Genomic DNA, 18,446 nt, shown 5'->3' on the forward strand with positions numbered 1-18,446 from the left:
TTATATATTATAAGTTCAATAAACATAAAAACTTTTGTCATTGCTCGACTCCATTAGTAAAATTAACAAGTTACATGGTCTTTTAAATTTTGAAATAAGTTAAGTGACGAAATAAAATCAATTTTAATAGTCTACTGACTAATTTTGATTTTAGTCCAATAAAATATTTCATTCTTGCCTATCTCAATATAAAGCTACTAAGGTGCTGTTTGTTTTTCTGAAGCCAAAATGTCTGCAGTCTGCGGACCACATCTGCAAGCCTCTGCAGCAGAAGAGGTGGACCAAACGTCTGCAGTCTGCAATAAGAAGATTGTTTGTTTTTTAACGTCTGCAGGCTGCTGAAATAAACTGAATTTTAAATAAAATTATTTTACAAACTTAAAATGATTTTTCAACACCAAAATTTTAATAATAATAGTCTTATAACATTGAAAATAAAATTCATGCAACTAAATTAGTCATACAATAAAAAAAAATGTTTTACAATAACAATTTCATTTAAAACAATTCAATCTATATTGTGCATCAACTGATCAGCAATTTCATCACGTAACTGAGTCATATATTCACGGTCTGCTGCAGTACCATGTGTTGGAATCTCGTCTTCATCATCATCAATGGCCACATTGTTATTTCGAAACGGGACATTGGGTTCATCGTATCGTGCGAAATACTTATCACTCAATCCTTTTTTCCTTATATAATTATGAAGCGCGAAGCATGCCATGGCAATGTTTCTTTGTGTCACAAACGGGAATGGTGCCATCCTCTTCAATATAGGGAAGCGTGCTTTCAAAACACCAAAAGCACGCTCAATGACATTCCGAAGTTTTGCATGTCCATGGTTAAATTTTTCTTTATTGGTCAATGCACGTCTTTGACGAAAATCTCCAAGTCAATACCTCACATTACGATAAGGGGCCATAAATCCTCGAGTGTGTGCATACGCGGCATCACAAAGATAATATTTGTCTGAAAAAAATGCAAAACACTAATCAATTTTCAAATTAAAATAAAAATATTTAAAAAAAAAAACAAAAATTTACCTGGTGGTGGAAACGGGAATGATGCTTGTGGATCGGCTACTGCTTCTGATAATATTCTGGAGTCATGCGCTACCCCTTCCCACCCGGTCACAACAAATGTAAAAATCATATTGAAGTCACAAATTGCCAATACGTTTTGGTAGCAATCTCCCTTTCCCCTACTTCTATATAAGTCTTGTTTCTTAGCAGGGACAACAGCATGTATCAAAGTGCCATCAAGTGCACCAACTGCTCCTTTGAAAACCCTTCGTAGCCTCCTATTATGTCCTGGAATGTTTGGATTCGGATTAAAAGATGTTGGTACTATAACATCTTGTGCGAAAAGCATCATTTTTTCCAACACTTCATAAAAAAATTTATGAATTGTTTGCTTCGAGTGTTGAAATCTCCGCTTGATAATCACGTAACGTTGATTATGTCCGATCATCATCAAAAACATAGCCATCTTTTCCTCAACTGATACATGTTTGCTGTCCTTTAATGAGTAATTTGCTCTAAAATGAGCACATAGTCGTACAAAAGATTCACGGGACATGCGTAATACTTCAACACATTGTAAACGATTACGGTGTAATAACTCCAATGTGTATTCGTGTCCCGTCATTTCTGAATCATTATCCCGCAATCGTTTCACACCCCTCTTCCAAAAATAACGGATGTATAGGTACATTAGAATTACGAGAAGTAACTTTTGATCGTGATCCATATGAACCTAAAATCAACAAAGTGGAACTTTAAAAAACATTACATAAACTATATTTCAAGTATCAAATAAACATTCCATTAATCATATTTCAAGCCAAAATAACATTACATAAACCATATTTCAAGTATCAAATAAACATTCCATTAATCATATTTCAAGTACCAACAAGGGCAAAAAGACCTAACAAAATAGTTCCAACAAAGGCAAAAACATTTAACAAAGTAGTTCCAACAAGGGCAAAAAGACATAACAAATACTTTCAACACTAGAAAATCATCGAACAATCTTCCCATCCTTCAAAACTCCTAAACTGGTACCCGTCATCTCAAGCCACCCTCGTAATATCTCGGGAACATCGGGCAAATGCATCCACATCTCTCTCATGTTCATGGTTCCTCCAAAAATATGATATGCGACAAAGCGTAAAGGATCTGTAGGGCCTAACTGAAGGACCTCTAGCTTCTCTAAACACTGAGGAATTGTATACCCTTTAGTCAAACTTTGTAGAGCTTTCTTCATTTCAAATGCTAAATCGTCAGCAGTAACTGAAGTTCCATCAGGTGAAGAAGCAGACGGTGAGGCACTAGGAGCTATAGGAGTTGAGGGTTTAGCCCTTTTGTTGGGGTTACCGGATGGTGTAGCAGTATATGGTGAACCAGCAGAAGGTGAAGCAGCAGAAGGTGAACCAGCAGAAGGTGAAGCTGCAGAAGGTGAAGCAGCAGAAGGTGGTGGCTCATGATGAGGAGTGTCAGCACCATCATCATCCATTGCATCAAAAGGGGTGGCGGTGATCTGAAGTGGTGGAACACGACAGGAGGATGCGCCAGCTACTGATGATGATTGGGTTGAGTAACTCCTAAAATTACCAGTAGCACTATTTCCATCAAAAAGACGTGCACAAAGATCAGGAAAAGGCAGTGGAATTGTTCTCAAAGAAGCAGCTTTCGGATGCCCCTAAACCCAAATGTAACAAGAAATAATATAAGAATATTTGGCAACTTCAAACATAAATGTTATATATATATATATATATATATATATATATATATATATATATATATATATATATATATATATATTATTGTATATTAATGTATATGTACCTTCTTAAAATCATCCCACTCCTCGGCTGTTAAATTAAAAGTGTTTGTTTGAGAATTGTATATATTACCGGTTTTGTTTTTTAAATATACCCATCCAGTGTATTTGGCTTTCAGATTGTCATATGCGTTTTTCATTTGTTTTTGAGTCAACTCAACCCCAAATTTCTCCTTAAGAATTCTTCCAAGCCTTATCCATGAATCTTTCTGTAAACTCAATCCTTTTCTACCAACACTCTCTACTTCTTCAATACAAGTATCCAATAAGCATTTTAAGTGCTCATTGGTCCATTGTTGTTTTTCTCCCATCTCTAATAACCAACTAACAATAAACAGTGAACAAGTAACATCATTATTTCAAGAAAATTTTTTTATTTTCATGACAAATTTGTAATTTTGCTTGATTTTCAATCACAATAATGTGAAACTTTTTATTCAATTATAAATAACCTCAATTAGAGTGTTTTAATTCAAAGTTTTCTAAAAAACTTTATAAATCAAATAAACTTCACTTTAACGACAAAAAACTTTACTTCTATAAAATAAACAAAACTTATGTCTCTTTTTGATGCTTTCTATCATATACATACAAAATCAACAATCATATACATATACACTATCATATAAATATATACAATCAATAATCATATATATATATATATATATATATATATATATATATATATACAACTTTGAATTACTGCATATTTAAGCACAAACACATCACAACAATCTAGTTGAGGCTTTTTATTGCTAATTGAAGCACAAACACATAATCAAATCTAGGTTCAATTGCTAATTGAAGCACAAACACATCACAACAATCTAGTTGAGGCTTTTTATTGCTAATTGAAGCACAAACACATCACAACAATCTAGGTTCAATTGCTAATTGAAGCACAAACACATAATCAAATCCAATTTCACATTCAAAGATAAATTACTTTCATTACAAATGTTTTTATTTTACACAATTTAGTTGACAACAATCTTTTGAGGCTTTTTATTCTACCTGTTCAATTACTACAACAGATTGTTGTGGAATCTTGATCAATACATCATTTTAAATCTGAATAAGATGAGGCTCAAATAACAGAAACGTGTAGCTCACAGCAGGAAAAAATAAAAACAGAAACGTGTAGCTCACAGCAGGAAAAAAAAAAACGAACCTGTGAGATCGAAGTCTCCGGTGTAGCTGTGGGGGCGACGGTCTCCGGCCGGTGGCGAGCAGGGTGGTTAACGGCGGCGAGCAGACGATCGAGCAGGGTGGAGTACGATCGATCGATCGATCGAGGGTTGTTGTTCGCCGGCTGCTGCAATCGATTATGAAGTTCGAACGATTGATGGCTTTGATCGGAGAGGAAGGCGGAGATTGATGGCTTTGATCGGAGAGGAGGGTTGCGACGGTGGTGGTCGCTGCAAGGTGGAGAACGATCGAACGATGGAGGGTTTTTTCTGGGAGGGTTGGACGAGGATGGGAGGCGGAAGCAAAAGAAAAAAAGACGCGTTTTTTTTTAGGTTAAAGGGCTTGCAGACTTTAGAAGATGCTATCCCATATCTGTGTGGTGAAGACCTCGCGCAGACGTTTTTATGTCTGCGCACTTCAGAAAAACAAACAGACTGCAAACCATTATGTCTGCGCGTGGTCTGCGCCTCGCAGACAGAAGAGGTCACGCAGACCTGTAGAGAAAAAACAAACACCCTCTAAGTCTATTGTTTGGTTGATTGGTTCATGTGGAAATCGAGTGTTTGGCATAAACATGTATGGTTTAATGACCTAATTTGATTAAATATGTTAGTTCGGCGTAAACATGCAATTTCAGTGACCTAATTGACATTAGTTTTATGACATATCTAACATCAAGACTACACATAACACATGCACATATTGCACTCGCTACCGAGCGACTTTAATTACAAGAAGGGATAATGACTTAGAAGGGTAATTAGGTTTCTAGTTTGTCCGTATTAGATCACTAAGGTTTTTTTTTTTTTTTTTTTTTTTTTTTTTTGTGCGTATTAGACTAATATGGTTGATAGTACCGTTTTGAAATAGTTTTTTTTACCGGTTTCTTCCTGTTTAAGCGGTATATATGACCATCAACAGTGAACTAGTTCGTTTAGAACTCGCGTCGTCCCATATCGACCAAAAGAAGAACCTGCTACTCCTCTATATGACAAAACTCTTCATCTATAGTCGTCCCTTCGGGGGCATCCGATAAAATTGGAACGATACAGAGAAGATTAGCATGACCCCTACGCAAGGATGACACGCACAAATTGAGAAATGATCCATTTTTTTAAACCCTTTCGTCGTCTTCTCTGAAACCCTAATTCCTTTTTCAAATGCTAATAGAGTTCAATTGCAATTCTTACGTTTCAGTAGATGAACTATTGAAGTCATGATCAGACAACATGTGGATTACATTGTCAGATTGATCTTCTTGTTGATGTCTTCAACCATTTGTGGCAAGTAAGGGTGATCTTTTTTTCTACAAAGTCTCCTTTAAGCTTTTTTTTACTTTTCCTGTCATTAAGTTTCATGCTTTATAAACTTTCGTTTATGTGTTGTATATAGTATGTGTTTGTTTATGTGCTGATTTTTTATTCATTTTGCAACTTCATTTTCTTAGTTAATGTTGTGATTTTGTTGTTTATAAAATAATTGATAATAGGCATCATTTGCAAGTCCCTGTTGGTTTTACATTTCCATTTGTTATCAAATGTAGACATTGATGAGAGGTATCAAAGTGAGATTGTTTTTGTACATATGGATGTGTTCATGTAAACATTTAAATGACAAAAAAGAAGTTATTGATAAAATGTTGCATATTTATGTAATGAAGATCATCAATCATATGAGTTTTTGGACTTGGAAATTTTGGAAGGGTTGTTTGATAAGTTTAAATGGAAACAACTATTTTCAGTCAAACAAGTCAGTCACATTGATTAGTAAGCATGTTTTCCAAATAATTAGGTTTAATGACTTAGGAGGGTAATTAGGTTTTCAGTTTGTCTGTATTAGGTCATTAAAGTTTTTTTGTGCGTATTAGACCAATATGGTTGTTATTACCGTTTAGAAATTGTCATTTTTACCGGTAAGGACAATTTCTAAACGGTAATAACAACCATATTGGTCTAATATGCACAAAAAACCTTAATGACCTAATACGGACAAACTGAAAACCTAATTACCCTCCTAAGTCATTATCTCTTACAAGAATAATAAGTAATGACTCAATTAACAATATTTTATATTGCCAAATTACCAAAAGCAATAATGAGTTGTAATACCAAAAAAATAAAGCTTTAATTTAAGTTCTAACAATTTTTTTTTTTTGTTTTTTAATGTTTGATTATTTTTTATTTTTAATTATATAAAAATAATTGGATTTAAGTTTGCAATAAAAAGTCGTTTTTTACTTGGAATAATGTAAACTTACGTCATGTTTCACCGAACATCTCTAATGGAAATATTTTTTTAGAGTTTATTATTATATTTTTTTAATTAATCACTTATTAATATTAGACCATATAATTTTTTTGTTTTGTTTTTTCTTTTGCCACTCTCTATATAAAATATTCAATATAGTTAATATATAGTCACTGTATATATTAAATAGTCGATATATATTTTAATATAGTCGATATATATTTTAATAAGTTGTACATCTAACTTTTTAATGATGTTTTCTTTTATCTTTTAACTATAATTTCGTTTTTAATATTTGTTATCTTTTAACTAATAAATTATTCTTATTAAATATTTAATGACATCTCATTTATAAAATATAAATTTTATAAGGATATTATAATATTTTCAGAGTTTTTATTTTATTTTGTAATTATAACTTTTTTTATGTTTTTATTTTATTTTATATATATAAATAAAGAAATGATATAGTCGTATTTATATGTTTGTATTAAAGTATGGTTTTTGTTTAAAATTTGACTACTTAAATGAAAGGTTTTATTAAAAAGTTTTAGAAAGATAATGATATATTAGTTATTTATTTTATTGTTTTAAAATTATGTTAATAAACTTAATCATTTGAGTGATCATTTATTTTGAGGTTAATATTACTGAAATGATGAGTTAATATTTATTTTAAGCATAAGAGAGTATAACGGTTAGAAATGCTCTAAGGTTTTTGTAATTGATTAGGTCATTAAACTTGAACTTTAAACCATTTGATTTGTTCGTGACCCGGAGTTGTTGAAAATCAATTAAATGGCTATCTACCATTATAGAAGGAAGTCAAATCCAACCTTTCTTTTTCACGGCTAAAAAAATACTGTATATAATACAAATGTGGAAGCAAATATTGTAAAAAACAAAATGTGGAAAAGTAAGCATGCAAATATTATATATAATACAAAATGTGGAAACAAATATTATTAACTAGTAATGAAAGTTTAAATCGTATCCTCCTTAATAAATGAAAGTCTTTTTGCCACATGTCAATCTCTCATGAGTTTTGACATTTGTCATTTTGTAGTATTTTTGAAATATATATTATCCACTTGTCAATTTTTGATTTGTTTCGATTTTTAAAATTAAAATCATATATATGTAAAGTATTAAATATCATATATATGATATTAAATTGCAATAAATACGTTTATTCCTTTTTTATTTTAAAGTTGTACATTAAAAAATATTTTGTGTTTACACTTTACTTTAATGTTTCATTTTTTTTAAAATCAACCCGTGTAATACATGGGTCTTACACCTAGTAGACGATAAAGTAAGACGGTAAATATTGTAGAAGAAGAAGTTGTACCTTAGATTACTCTTATAATAATATACTTAACTACCTTGATTTTAAGCCTCTACGCTTTCAATATTTAAGAAAATATTTTCGATAAAAGTTAACTCCTTTGAGTCTAACCTTACGCTGTCTTATATATATCTCCTTCCTGGACATCAACTCCTTCTCGTATCATCAACATTAACCATATCCATCATCCTAACCACAACTTTCAATTGTCTCCTATTGACCTGTCCAAGCCGCCACAACTTTTTTTTTACCTAGTTTACCATTGATGGCGTCACCCGTTTCTTATGAATCACAAACCCAATTACTTTGAAACTCACATTTGGATGTAGAACTTGCTCACATGTATATAATTCTATCCATACCATTTCCCTCTCTGTTTAAATTGCACAAGAGATATTTCATCTTAATTGTGTTGATTGATAACAATTTTTTCCTTCCAATAACCCCCTCTAGCCTCTATATAACATAGTATCAACTAAGTCCTTGTCTCTCCTAAAACAAATACCAAAAAAAAAAAAAAAAAAAAAATCGATAACTAAAAAACATGGCTCAACTCCTTAAATCTTATGAGAAATACAATCCATAATCATAAGGAATATTACAAGATAAAAGACAATATGTGATGTATTCCAAATTACAATAGATTGAAAAGGGTTTGTTATCAATTTACTATAGCTCAAACACATGTTATAACGACAATACATATCATATCATGATAGCCTGTCGTGTCGTAACTTTATGGAACCCTTCTCGCTTCCATGATCCCTCTAGATCGTCTCTTACAGTACACTAGCATACGCCTTCTTAAAGTCAATGAACATAATGACTTAGGAGTGTTCGTTTGGATGGATCGGTTTGATCCGATCCAATCAAGTGAATTCAAATTGATTTCGTTTTCAAAACATGGATCCGAATAGTCCAAACTAAATTCAAATCCGATCTGATCTGAACCAAGTACAATTCGATTGGATCGGTTTTTATAATTCGGTTTACAAAAAATCGAAACATTTTAAAACGACATATAATTATAATATTGTCCAACTTTACACAAGAAGCAAAAACAAATTATTTAGTTGTGATTTGAAATTTTTAAACAACTAATAGAAATATATATTATAGTTAAATATTTTATAAAAATAAAAACTTTCGAGAGAAAATATATATTAATGTTTTTTTTATCGGGTAAAACGTTTTGAACTTATTTGAAAAAATAAATTACAAAATTAATAAATAACTATAGATATATATTATAAATAGATAAATTTTAAATGTTTATTCGGTTTTTTTGGACTACTCGGTTCTAATTTTATAAACGAAAACCAATCCGAAATCCAAAATAATAATTCGGTTTTGTTGAAAACCAATCCAAAAATCCGAATAACCGAACCAAATAGTCCAATCCAAATTGTCCAATTGGATAATTCGGTTTTATCCGAATAGTGAACGCCCCTACATAATGTAGAGGTCTTATGTTTTTCTTTATATTTTTTTATAAGGCATCTCGAGAGGTGGATCGCCTTAGTTATTGACATCCTAGACATAAAGTGGAATTCATCTTTAGTTTGTTTCAAGTCTTAACCTAGCCTCCAACACCTCTCCCAAACCTTTATCGTATGACTAATTAGTTTAATAATCTATAATTGTCATACTAATTAAGTATGCATTCATAACTGCCTTCTAGATATGTTAAAAGGTTTGTCAACTACCATGCTCCCTCATCATCACCACCGACTACACAGTCCTTGAATGTCCTCCACATTCCTATCCCCACCAATGAAGTGACATCGTTGAATAAAAATGGATAAAACTACGTCATTTCTTTTTAAAATCTTCATCTTTCATTATGATTATGTTGTTGTCATCCTTAATATACTTTAAATATCCTATGTCATACTTCCTTCTATTTTATGGCTTTTGAAGCTTGTAGATTCCATTCTCCACCCTTTGCATCCAACATCATGTACACCTCTTCATGTACCATATTATTTTCTTTATTCTTCACCTCTTATCTGGTATCACATAATATTTCCTTTGCTCTGACCTACTCAATAACAACTCCTTTAATCTAAGTTTTTTTTTTTTTTTTTTTTTTTTTAATCTTGATCTTAGTTTCGACATATTCATTCCGCCACCACGATTCTTTATTCTCATTGACCATGTAGACATCCCAAATGTGTTTTTGGAAATTTTTTCTAAAGTTGTCGGCGACACTATCTCATAATTGCTCAATATTCCACCTCTTAAACGGCTCCAAAGTCCAAAACCATATTCTTTAGTATCTGGTTTCTCAAACAACTTCATTTACACTTGTAATTTAAAAAAAAAAAAAACATTTTTCAAACATTTAAGATGCGTTTGGTTGTGAAAACTGTTTTTATTTTTCTTAGAAAATGTTTTTAGAAAATAAAATAGAGTTTTTATTTTCATTTTTAAATAAATTTCAGAAATGTATTTGGTTGAAATCGGCGAAGTTTTTATTTTCTATTTTAGAAATTTAAAAATTTTTGAAAATCTGTAAAATTTTTTTTTTTTAATTTACATACAATCTAAAAAAAAATCATTTTCTTAGAAAATTTAACAAACCAAGTTTTCAAAATTTTCATTTTTATTAGAAAATTTTTGGGTTAATATTATAAAATTCCTAAATTTTTAACCCGTAATTGGAAAAAGCCCTAATATATTTTTATTATTGCTATGACCATAACTTTCTCGCAGAATTATCACTCTAGCCATTTAACGAGTTTCATGGTTAACTTGGTTAACTTTTTTTGCAAAATCAGTCCTAAAAGTTCATATTTGGTCCATGAGGTTTGGAAAAAATTACACCACATGATTTTTTAACTTTATTTTTCGTTTTTTGTATACTTTATCTATTTTCGTTTTTTTTTATAAATATATATACATTTTTTATTTTCTTTTTTGTACATACTTTATTTATTTTCATTTTTTAACTTTATTTTTCATCAATTTGATTTATTTACCTTTTTACCTTTTGTTTTCTATTTTATAGTGTATATATAGAGTATATTAGAGTTTTTTTTTCATATTTCTTTTCGTATTATATTTTAATTTTTTCATCTTTTTATTTTTTTCTTATTTGTTTTCCAATTATTTGTTTTTATTATTAATTTTTTTTTTTGTATTTTTAAATTATATGGACCAAATATTTTGAAAATCTTCCAAATTTAAAAAGCATGCACTTCCTAAGCCATTTTACAATGTAATATACAAGAAAAACCGATACTTATACATGAAATATATAATATAATTCCTACATAATATATGAACTAAAAACACACATGACTATTTGGTTTCCTAAATGCTCAATTTTTACTTTGCAAATCGTTGAGTCCATTCTGCAGCTAATGCATCATGTTTACTTCTGCCTACCAAGTACAAATGAGCAATTCCTGGAACTTGAGGTTTATCTGCAACAATTGAAAAACAAAATTATCAACTTTATCCAAATTTCAGATTTTTAAAGATGCTAAAAGATTATAATATAACAACTCAGATAGGGAATTTAAGGATTAAACTATAACAAAAAGAATGAAATACATACAAGGGTTAGGGTCGGTGAAGATTGATCTCAAACCAAGTAGTACCTTTGAAATTGTTAAAGCACGACTCCAACTATTTTCTTCCAAGATATCCAAGCTAACATTGCTTGTTGAATCTACATTGCAATGATATATTCGTGTTTTGAAATACAAAAAATAAAAACAAATAATTGGAAAACAAATAAGAAAAAAAATATAAAGATGAAAACATTAAAATATAATACGAAAAGAAATATAAAAAAAAACTATAAAAAAGTCTAATATACTCTATATATATACACTATAAAATAGAAAACGAAGGGTATAAAAGATAAAAAAAAATCAAATTGTTGAAAAATAAAGTTAAAAAATGAAAATAAATAAAATATATAGAAAAAGCAAATAAAAATGTATATATATTTATAAAAAAACCGAAAATAAATAAAGCATACAAAAAACGAAAAATAAAGTTAAAAAATCATGTGGTGTAATTTTTTGCAAACCTCAGGGACTAAATTTGAACATTTTAGGACTGATTTTTTAAAAAATTTAACCAAGTTAATTATAAAACTCGTTAAGTAGGCTAGAATAATAATTATGTGAAAAAGTTGTAACCATAACAATAATAAAAAATATATATATATTAAGGCTTTTTTCAATTACGGATTAAAAATTTAGTGGTTTTGTAATATTAACCCAAAATTTTTCATAAAAACTCTTCCATTTCATTTAACTTAGAGCTGTAATATTCGAACACTAAGTAACAAATGCATTATAGCTTATACCTATTTCTTCACAACTTGTACATATCTCTTGGTTTAGTAATCTTGGCCCTTTTACTAGGCATAATCTCAAAAAGAGCACGAGCATAAATATTTAGTCGTCGTCAGTCGTCACTGTTCACCTACACAGATCCTCGGAGCTTCCCACGAGACTTTTCTCGTATAAAACCTAAAAATGGGTACCCGAGAAACACTCCCATGTTCCATCACCGCTTTACTATCCTCTTTGTTCTCCAATAAAATTTCCCTCGAAATCTATCATTTTTACAAAAAACCAGTTCACCACCATGTCAATAAGCCTAAAATCTCCAGTTTTTGCAGGCAATCCGATAAAATCCAAAACCCCGAAATCAACGGATCCATTTTCACACACATCAGCCTTTGAAACCCTCAAGACTCTTCTTGTAGGGCAAACCCAAATCCAAGAACCATCTTCCCTAACTTTCAAGATCTTGCCTTTTAGAAAAGGGAGACCTTTAGCTGGATCAACTGGTGATTTGGTCAAGAAATGGCATCTGGGTTGGTTTAATTTGGTTGATTTTAGAGATGTTTTGGAGGGTTCAGAGGTTAAACTGAGTGAAGATTTGTTGGTTTATTTGGGTCATGAAAGTGAAGGAGAAGACGCGAATGTTGTGTATTGGGGAATCGATGTGAGTGAAGGGGAGAGTTTGGTGGAGAAATTTGGTAGTCAGCAGCTTTGTTTTGTGCAGTTGACGACTTTAATGGTGGCGACTGATTGGGCTGATGATAATGCAATGGGCCAACTTGCTATTGCTGGTCATGTAAGTTCGTAATTCAGATTAAACCCCATTTCCATTTGATGATCATCTTCACGATTGAATCTTCTTTGACATGTTTTGAATTTTAAGTGGTGTTTGGACGTGCAATTTTGACCCGAATATCTTACTATTGCGATTTCAAATTAAAGATAATCAATTTGGAAAATTAAATTGCTTCCTAATTAACCCTCCTACCCATTCAATGATTTTCATGTGTAAAACACTAATTCTCTTTCCTCGTTTTATCCTTTGATTTTGACACTTGTGATGATCGTGTACTTAAGAGGATATTTAACCTCTAATGGTTTGGGTAAAAAATGATTTTGATTCTGATTGGAGATCAAATAATTCGTTTTTGATAAAAACAAAAATTACTATATTACCGATCTTTCCAACCCTAAATCAAACACTTTCTAGTTCCAGTAAACTAATATATAGATATTTTTACTAGAAAAAGTAATTCTTAGAATTATAAGTGGTAGTTATTTTTATAGATTTTTTAAACAAAAATTTATATTATTAATTTTTGGGGGAATTATTTAGGCGAGAGCATTACTAGAATGGCATAATACATCACGTTTTTGCGGATCTTGTGGTGGAAAATTAATTCCCATTGAAGCTGGGAGAAGGAAGCAATGTGTAAATGAATCTTGCAAAAAGAAGATCTACCCACGAATCGATCCGGTATGCTAAAATCATTCTTAAAATTCTATCGATTTTTAATCTTATTATCATTTTACGTGTTCTATAGGTTGTCATTATGTTGGTGATAGATAAAGAAAACGATCGTGCACTTTTTAGTAAACAAACGAGATTTGTGCCTAGAATGTGGACTTGTCTTGCTGGTTTTCTTGAGGTACGTTTTAGACTTTTAGTACTTCAAAAAATGTAACGTTGCTATTTATAGTAATTGATAATCGCTCCATTCTAAAGAATATGTTGTTTAAAAAGCATTTGAGAAAATAAAAGCACACGTGGAAAGAATAAATAAAACCAGGGAAATTTTGTAAAATGTAAAACCTCTATTCCCTAGCTTATCGGATTAAATCCAATGTGGATTAGGGGATTTTTTTTTTTTTTTTTTAAAAAAAAACTTTTTTTAAATCTTGGTTAGCCTGGAGAAAGCTTAGAAGAGGCAGTAAAGAGAGAAACATGGGAGGAGACAGGCGTTGAAGTTGATGATGTTGTTTATCATAGTTCTCAACCATGGCCAGGTAATATTTTTTTACTAGGGTTAATTGTAGTAAAAAAGGAAGATACTTTAAGCCCGTTTTTATTTTAGGGACCAAAAATGTAACAAGAACCTCAAACGATGACCAAAATTGCAAAAGAGAATTTTTTACAACTCATAATTTTAGAGAATTAAAAGTTGTTTATTGGGTTTGTTTGCAGTTGGAAGTAGTAGCATGCCATGCCAACTAATGATAGGGTTCTTCGCATACGCATCATCACTTGAAATAAATGTGGACAAAAAAGAGTTAGATGGTAAGTCTAAATTTTTACAAATCTTTTTAATCATATTTATATTGTGAAATGGAAATGAAGTTGAGGTTTCTTGTTTTTGCATAGATGCGGAATGGAAAAGTAGAGAAGAGGTGAAGAGAGCGTTGACTTTTGCTGAATATGGAAAGGCACAAAAAACAACTGCAATTAAGGTTGACAAGATATGCAAAGGGGTTGAAAAAGGTCAAAATCTTGCTGCGGATTTTAGTGTTGAAAGTGGGGAACTTGCATCGATGGTTGTTCCTGGACCTTTTGCAATCGCTCATCATCTCATATCATCATGGGCTAATCAGGTTAGTTTTCTTAATTTTATCACACTCAACAAAAAGAAAGATTATTTAAACTTATCAATTTGTTTTATTATTTTTTCACAGGTTTGATTGCTTTGATTAACAAGTTGGTTTTGATGGTATTGGTGTTTAAACTTATGAACTTTAGGTTAAAAGTTTATGTTGTGAGTTATATTTGGTATGTAATATTTGGATTCTAGTTTAACATGTATATTACTTGTTCTTATTGGTCATATTTTGAGAAAAGTTTCCAATAAAACATGGTACTCCCAATTGTTGCAATGAGACTATCTATTTCCAAAAAATACTAGAAGATATTTTTAAGAATACTTTTGAAAAGCTTAATACAGCATGATTCATCCAAGATAATTGCAAATGGTTCGTGTGGTTTGCAATTTGCAATTTTCTTTGACTAAGATCCAAAAAAGTTTTATTTTGCAAAAGGGTCCTTATTTGAGAGTTTTATTGTGGATTTAGTTCCTAGTTATAACAACCGTTAAAATGTCACCGTTTTCTGTAGCACATGCCCCTTACACAAGGGTATTTTCCTCTTTTCATGTTGAAGGACATGTCAAACCTTGTGTCATTAATGACATAATGAGCCCTAAATATCATCAACCCTTGACATTCTCCCTCCTTTATTGAGCATACAATCATAAGAAAACCGTAATTCATCATACAACTAAAGTCTTGATTTATTAAATTAAATAGAATATGCATGTGGACGATAAGACATGTTGACTATTTCTTTTGATGTAATGACTATGTATGGTGAGTATCATTGTCTCGTTTTAACCCATTTGATAAAAGTTTGAATGATTAAGCAAACTGCTAAGTTGATTTGTGGTTTTTGACTGGTTTGTATTAGTTTTTGTATAGATGTAATCCACGTTGTTCACAATTGAACTACACCATGGTGGGAAGTTCACATGTTTTCTAAGAATAAGGTATGTGTACAGGCAAATGAGATATGAAGACTTGATTGACATAGACAGTGTGATGAACAATTAGGATATGTGGTGCTCCTAGTAATATATTACCATTTTAGAATACCCAAAGAAAACTTGGATTTTGGTCTTAGAGCTCTTGGTAATGATGATGATGTTTGTATGCTATCTAAGTATATCGGGTCTAACAAGGTGATCAAGGTTTATACTGATCATGGTAACATCAACTTGTTAACATATTTCACGTCTTTAGTGACAAGGCCAAAGTTATGATTGAGGAATTGAATGATGGTGATGATGTAAAATGAACCTCAACAATAATAACATGATGGTTCTTTGAGTGGACAAGGGCATGGGGAGTTCACATGACAAATGTTACTATGGAGGATGTTTTGATTAATGTAATGTATTATGAAACAGGGTATGCTAATGACAAGGCAGTAGAAGACTATGATGTTTTTGCAAAGGGGTATATACCAATGGAAGTAACTTAATACATGGTAAGGTGGAAGGATATCTTGATCATTTGGTAGTTTTAGACTTTTTGCATGATTTGAGCACTTTGGTCCATTTAATGGAGATGCATATAATAATAACAATACAACAATGTATAGTACAATATATGATGGAGAAGATGAAAGTAACTCGGATTCTAGTGATAGTGATTTGCTAGTGGATGAAGATATTTGTAGCACCCGGTTCCTGGTACGTAAATGTTATTTGAGTATTTCCTTTCTTTTAGCCTTGGACTCGGCGAGTCATAGGTCCGACTCGCCGAGTGGATGCGGGACCCGGGACGCGTTTAAGTTGGCGACTCGGCGAGTCCATATCCTGGACTCGGCGAGTCACAGCTGTTGGATGAAACCCTAAGTTTCAGGGGTTTGCACCCTATTTAAAGGACTTATCAGCCCCTAGCCGGCCCCCATTGTCCCTTAAAGTCCTGTATCTCTCGTTCTAAGCTATTCTTTGAGAGTTTGAGGTTAGTGGGTGTGTTTTTGAAGGCTTTGAAAGAGGAAGGAAGTAGATCCAGGAGAAGGGAAGCCATCCAAGCATTATTTGTGTCCTTCCAGCAGTTCCTTTGAGGTATAACCCGTTTTCCCCTTGATTCTATGCTTAAAACTTCATTTGGGTCCTTCTTGGTCATCTCCCCAAGTTTGTATGTGCATTATATGTCGTAATAAGGCGTTTGGCCTTTGGATCTATGCAAGATTGAGCTCCAGGAGCTCAGATCTGTTAGCTTTTTGGCCCCATGTGGCTTGTTAGCCCTAGATCTACCCTTTTGAGACATTTTGAGCCCTAAAATCCATATTGGTGAATATCCACACGTAAAGTTGGAAACTTTACGTGTGATTCGTGTCCTAGGAGTCCAGATCTATGAATGGCATGGATTGGAATCGAGCAAATCGGTATATTTTAGGAGTGCATGGCAACGACTCGGCGAGTCGTTCATGTGACTCGGCGAGTCTGCTCGCGAGTCTTCGAGTTTGTCCCCCTTTTGTAGTGTCGAGTGGGCAGTGAGTCACAGGGTGTGACTCGGTGAGTCGGAAGCTTAACCCATCTATGGAGGTACTCGGCGAGTCAATGCCCTGACTCGGCGAGTTCAAGGCAATCTCCTTAGATCAAGAACAGACTCGACGAGTTGTTCATACAACTCGGCGAGTCTTAGCATGAGTGTTCTTCGGATGAAGATGGACTCGACGAGTTGTTCATACAACTCGGCGAGTAGGATGAAGGACTTGAATATTGGTCACGAAGGCGAACCCGTCGAGTCGTAGCCTAACTCGACGGGTAGGATCGGGATTCAGGGCAGTCGTTTGCGTAGGGACTCGACGAGTCGGAAAGCCAACTCGGCGAGTCGAGGTCAACTGAAAGTTGACTCTGACTTTGACTTAGGGCAAGGTCAGGGGTAAAATGGTCATTTTACCCAAGGTCAGTGAGCAGTGTTTGATTGAGTATATTGTGGGAATTGCAGCCGGAGGGTTCCGGAGCAACAGCAGCAGTAGTAGGTGATCAGTTCCCACACAGACCAGCAGCTATTTCGAGGTGAGTTTCCTTTCCAGTAGGAACGGGTCTAAGGCACCAAGGCCGACCCGTGTAGACGAGATGCTACTACTAGAGTGTGGGCCGAGCCTGTATCTCTGTTGTAGTTAAGTATGATATATGTGTTAACATGATAGAATTGCTTATACTTGTTGTCTGTGTGATACTTGTATGTTATGGGTTGGTGGTTGAGTGTGGGCAGGGCCCGTATCTCTCCGAGGTCGGAGTGTGGGCAGGGCCCGTATCTCCCAGATAGCGAAGTGTGGGCAGGGCCCGTATCTTCACAAGTGTGGGCGAGGCCCGTATCTCCCGGCTAGCGAAGTGTGGGCAGGGCCCGTATCTTCCCGAGTGTGGGCAAGGCCCGTAACTCCTAGCTGAATAATGATTGTTATATGTTGCATGGTATGTGGTATTATGGGGGAACTCACTAAGCCTTGTGCTTACAGTTTTCAGTTTGGTTTCAGGTACCTCCTCAGCTAGGGGAAAGGAGCCGGCGCGGTAGCGGCATGTCACGCACACACTCTCCGATTTCCGCATTTACGAGCTTCACTGGGATTTGTACTCTGATATTTTAATTAAATGTATGAATTGGTTTTTAGACACGGTTCACTGGTGTGATATTTTGATCAGACAATGTTTTAGCCTTTTATATTTTCTAAAAGTAATGTTTTTAAAACGAAATTTTTGGTCATGAAAATTGGGTCGTTACAATATTGAAGTGGAAGATATTGATGTGGACATGGTTGCTTGAAGAGGTAGAATACATATGTAATGGTTGCAGGTAGAAGATGTACACAATGCAAATGATGAGATGGTGTAACACCCAGATTTCATGTATGAGTTTTATATTCTAATTGTGAGAATTCTGATGGCCACGATGTGGTGAAGGGATCACCACGATGTGGCATTTGAACAGGATCACATATTTCATTA

At 33.0% G+C, this 18,446-nt stretch overlaps 1 protein-coding gene and 1 non-coding gene across 2 annotated transcripts; both read left to right on the forward strand.

The window, feature by feature from the left end:
- Nucleotides 1–5,051: 5,051 nt before the first annotated feature.
- Nucleotides 5,052–5,154, forward strand: LOC111883942 (U6 spliceosomal RNA). Its single transcript, XR_002847554.1, has one exon. It is a non-coding gene; the product is annotated as a U6 spliceosomal RNA (small nuclear RNA).
- A 6,958-nt stretch (nucleotides 5,155–12,112) lies between these two features.
- On the forward strand, nucleotides 12,113–14,808 carry LOC111883856 (nudix hydrolase 19, chloroplastic). Its single transcript, XM_023880186.3, has 7 exons — nucleotides 12,113–12,736; nucleotides 13,277–13,417; nucleotides 13,485–13,589; nucleotides 13,848–13,947; nucleotides 14,126–14,218; nucleotides 14,303–14,529; nucleotides 14,611–14,808. Exons 1-7 carry the CDS (start codon nucleotides 12,242–12,244, stop codon nucleotides 14,614–14,616), a joined length of 1,167 nt encoding a protein of 388 aa, XP_023735954.1. The 5' UTR covers nucleotides 12,113–12,241; the 3' UTR covers nucleotides 14,617–14,808.
- The last annotated feature ends 3,638 nt before the right edge of the window (nucleotides 14,809–18,446 follow it).

This window comes from Lactuca sativa, chromosome 7 (assembly GCF_002870075.4).
Source record: "Lactuca sativa cultivar Salinas chromosome 7, Lsat_Salinas_v11, whole genome shotgun sequence".
Classification (NCBI taxonomy): domain Eukaryota; kingdom Viridiplantae; phylum Streptophyta; class Magnoliopsida; order Asterales; family Asteraceae; genus Lactuca; species Lactuca sativa.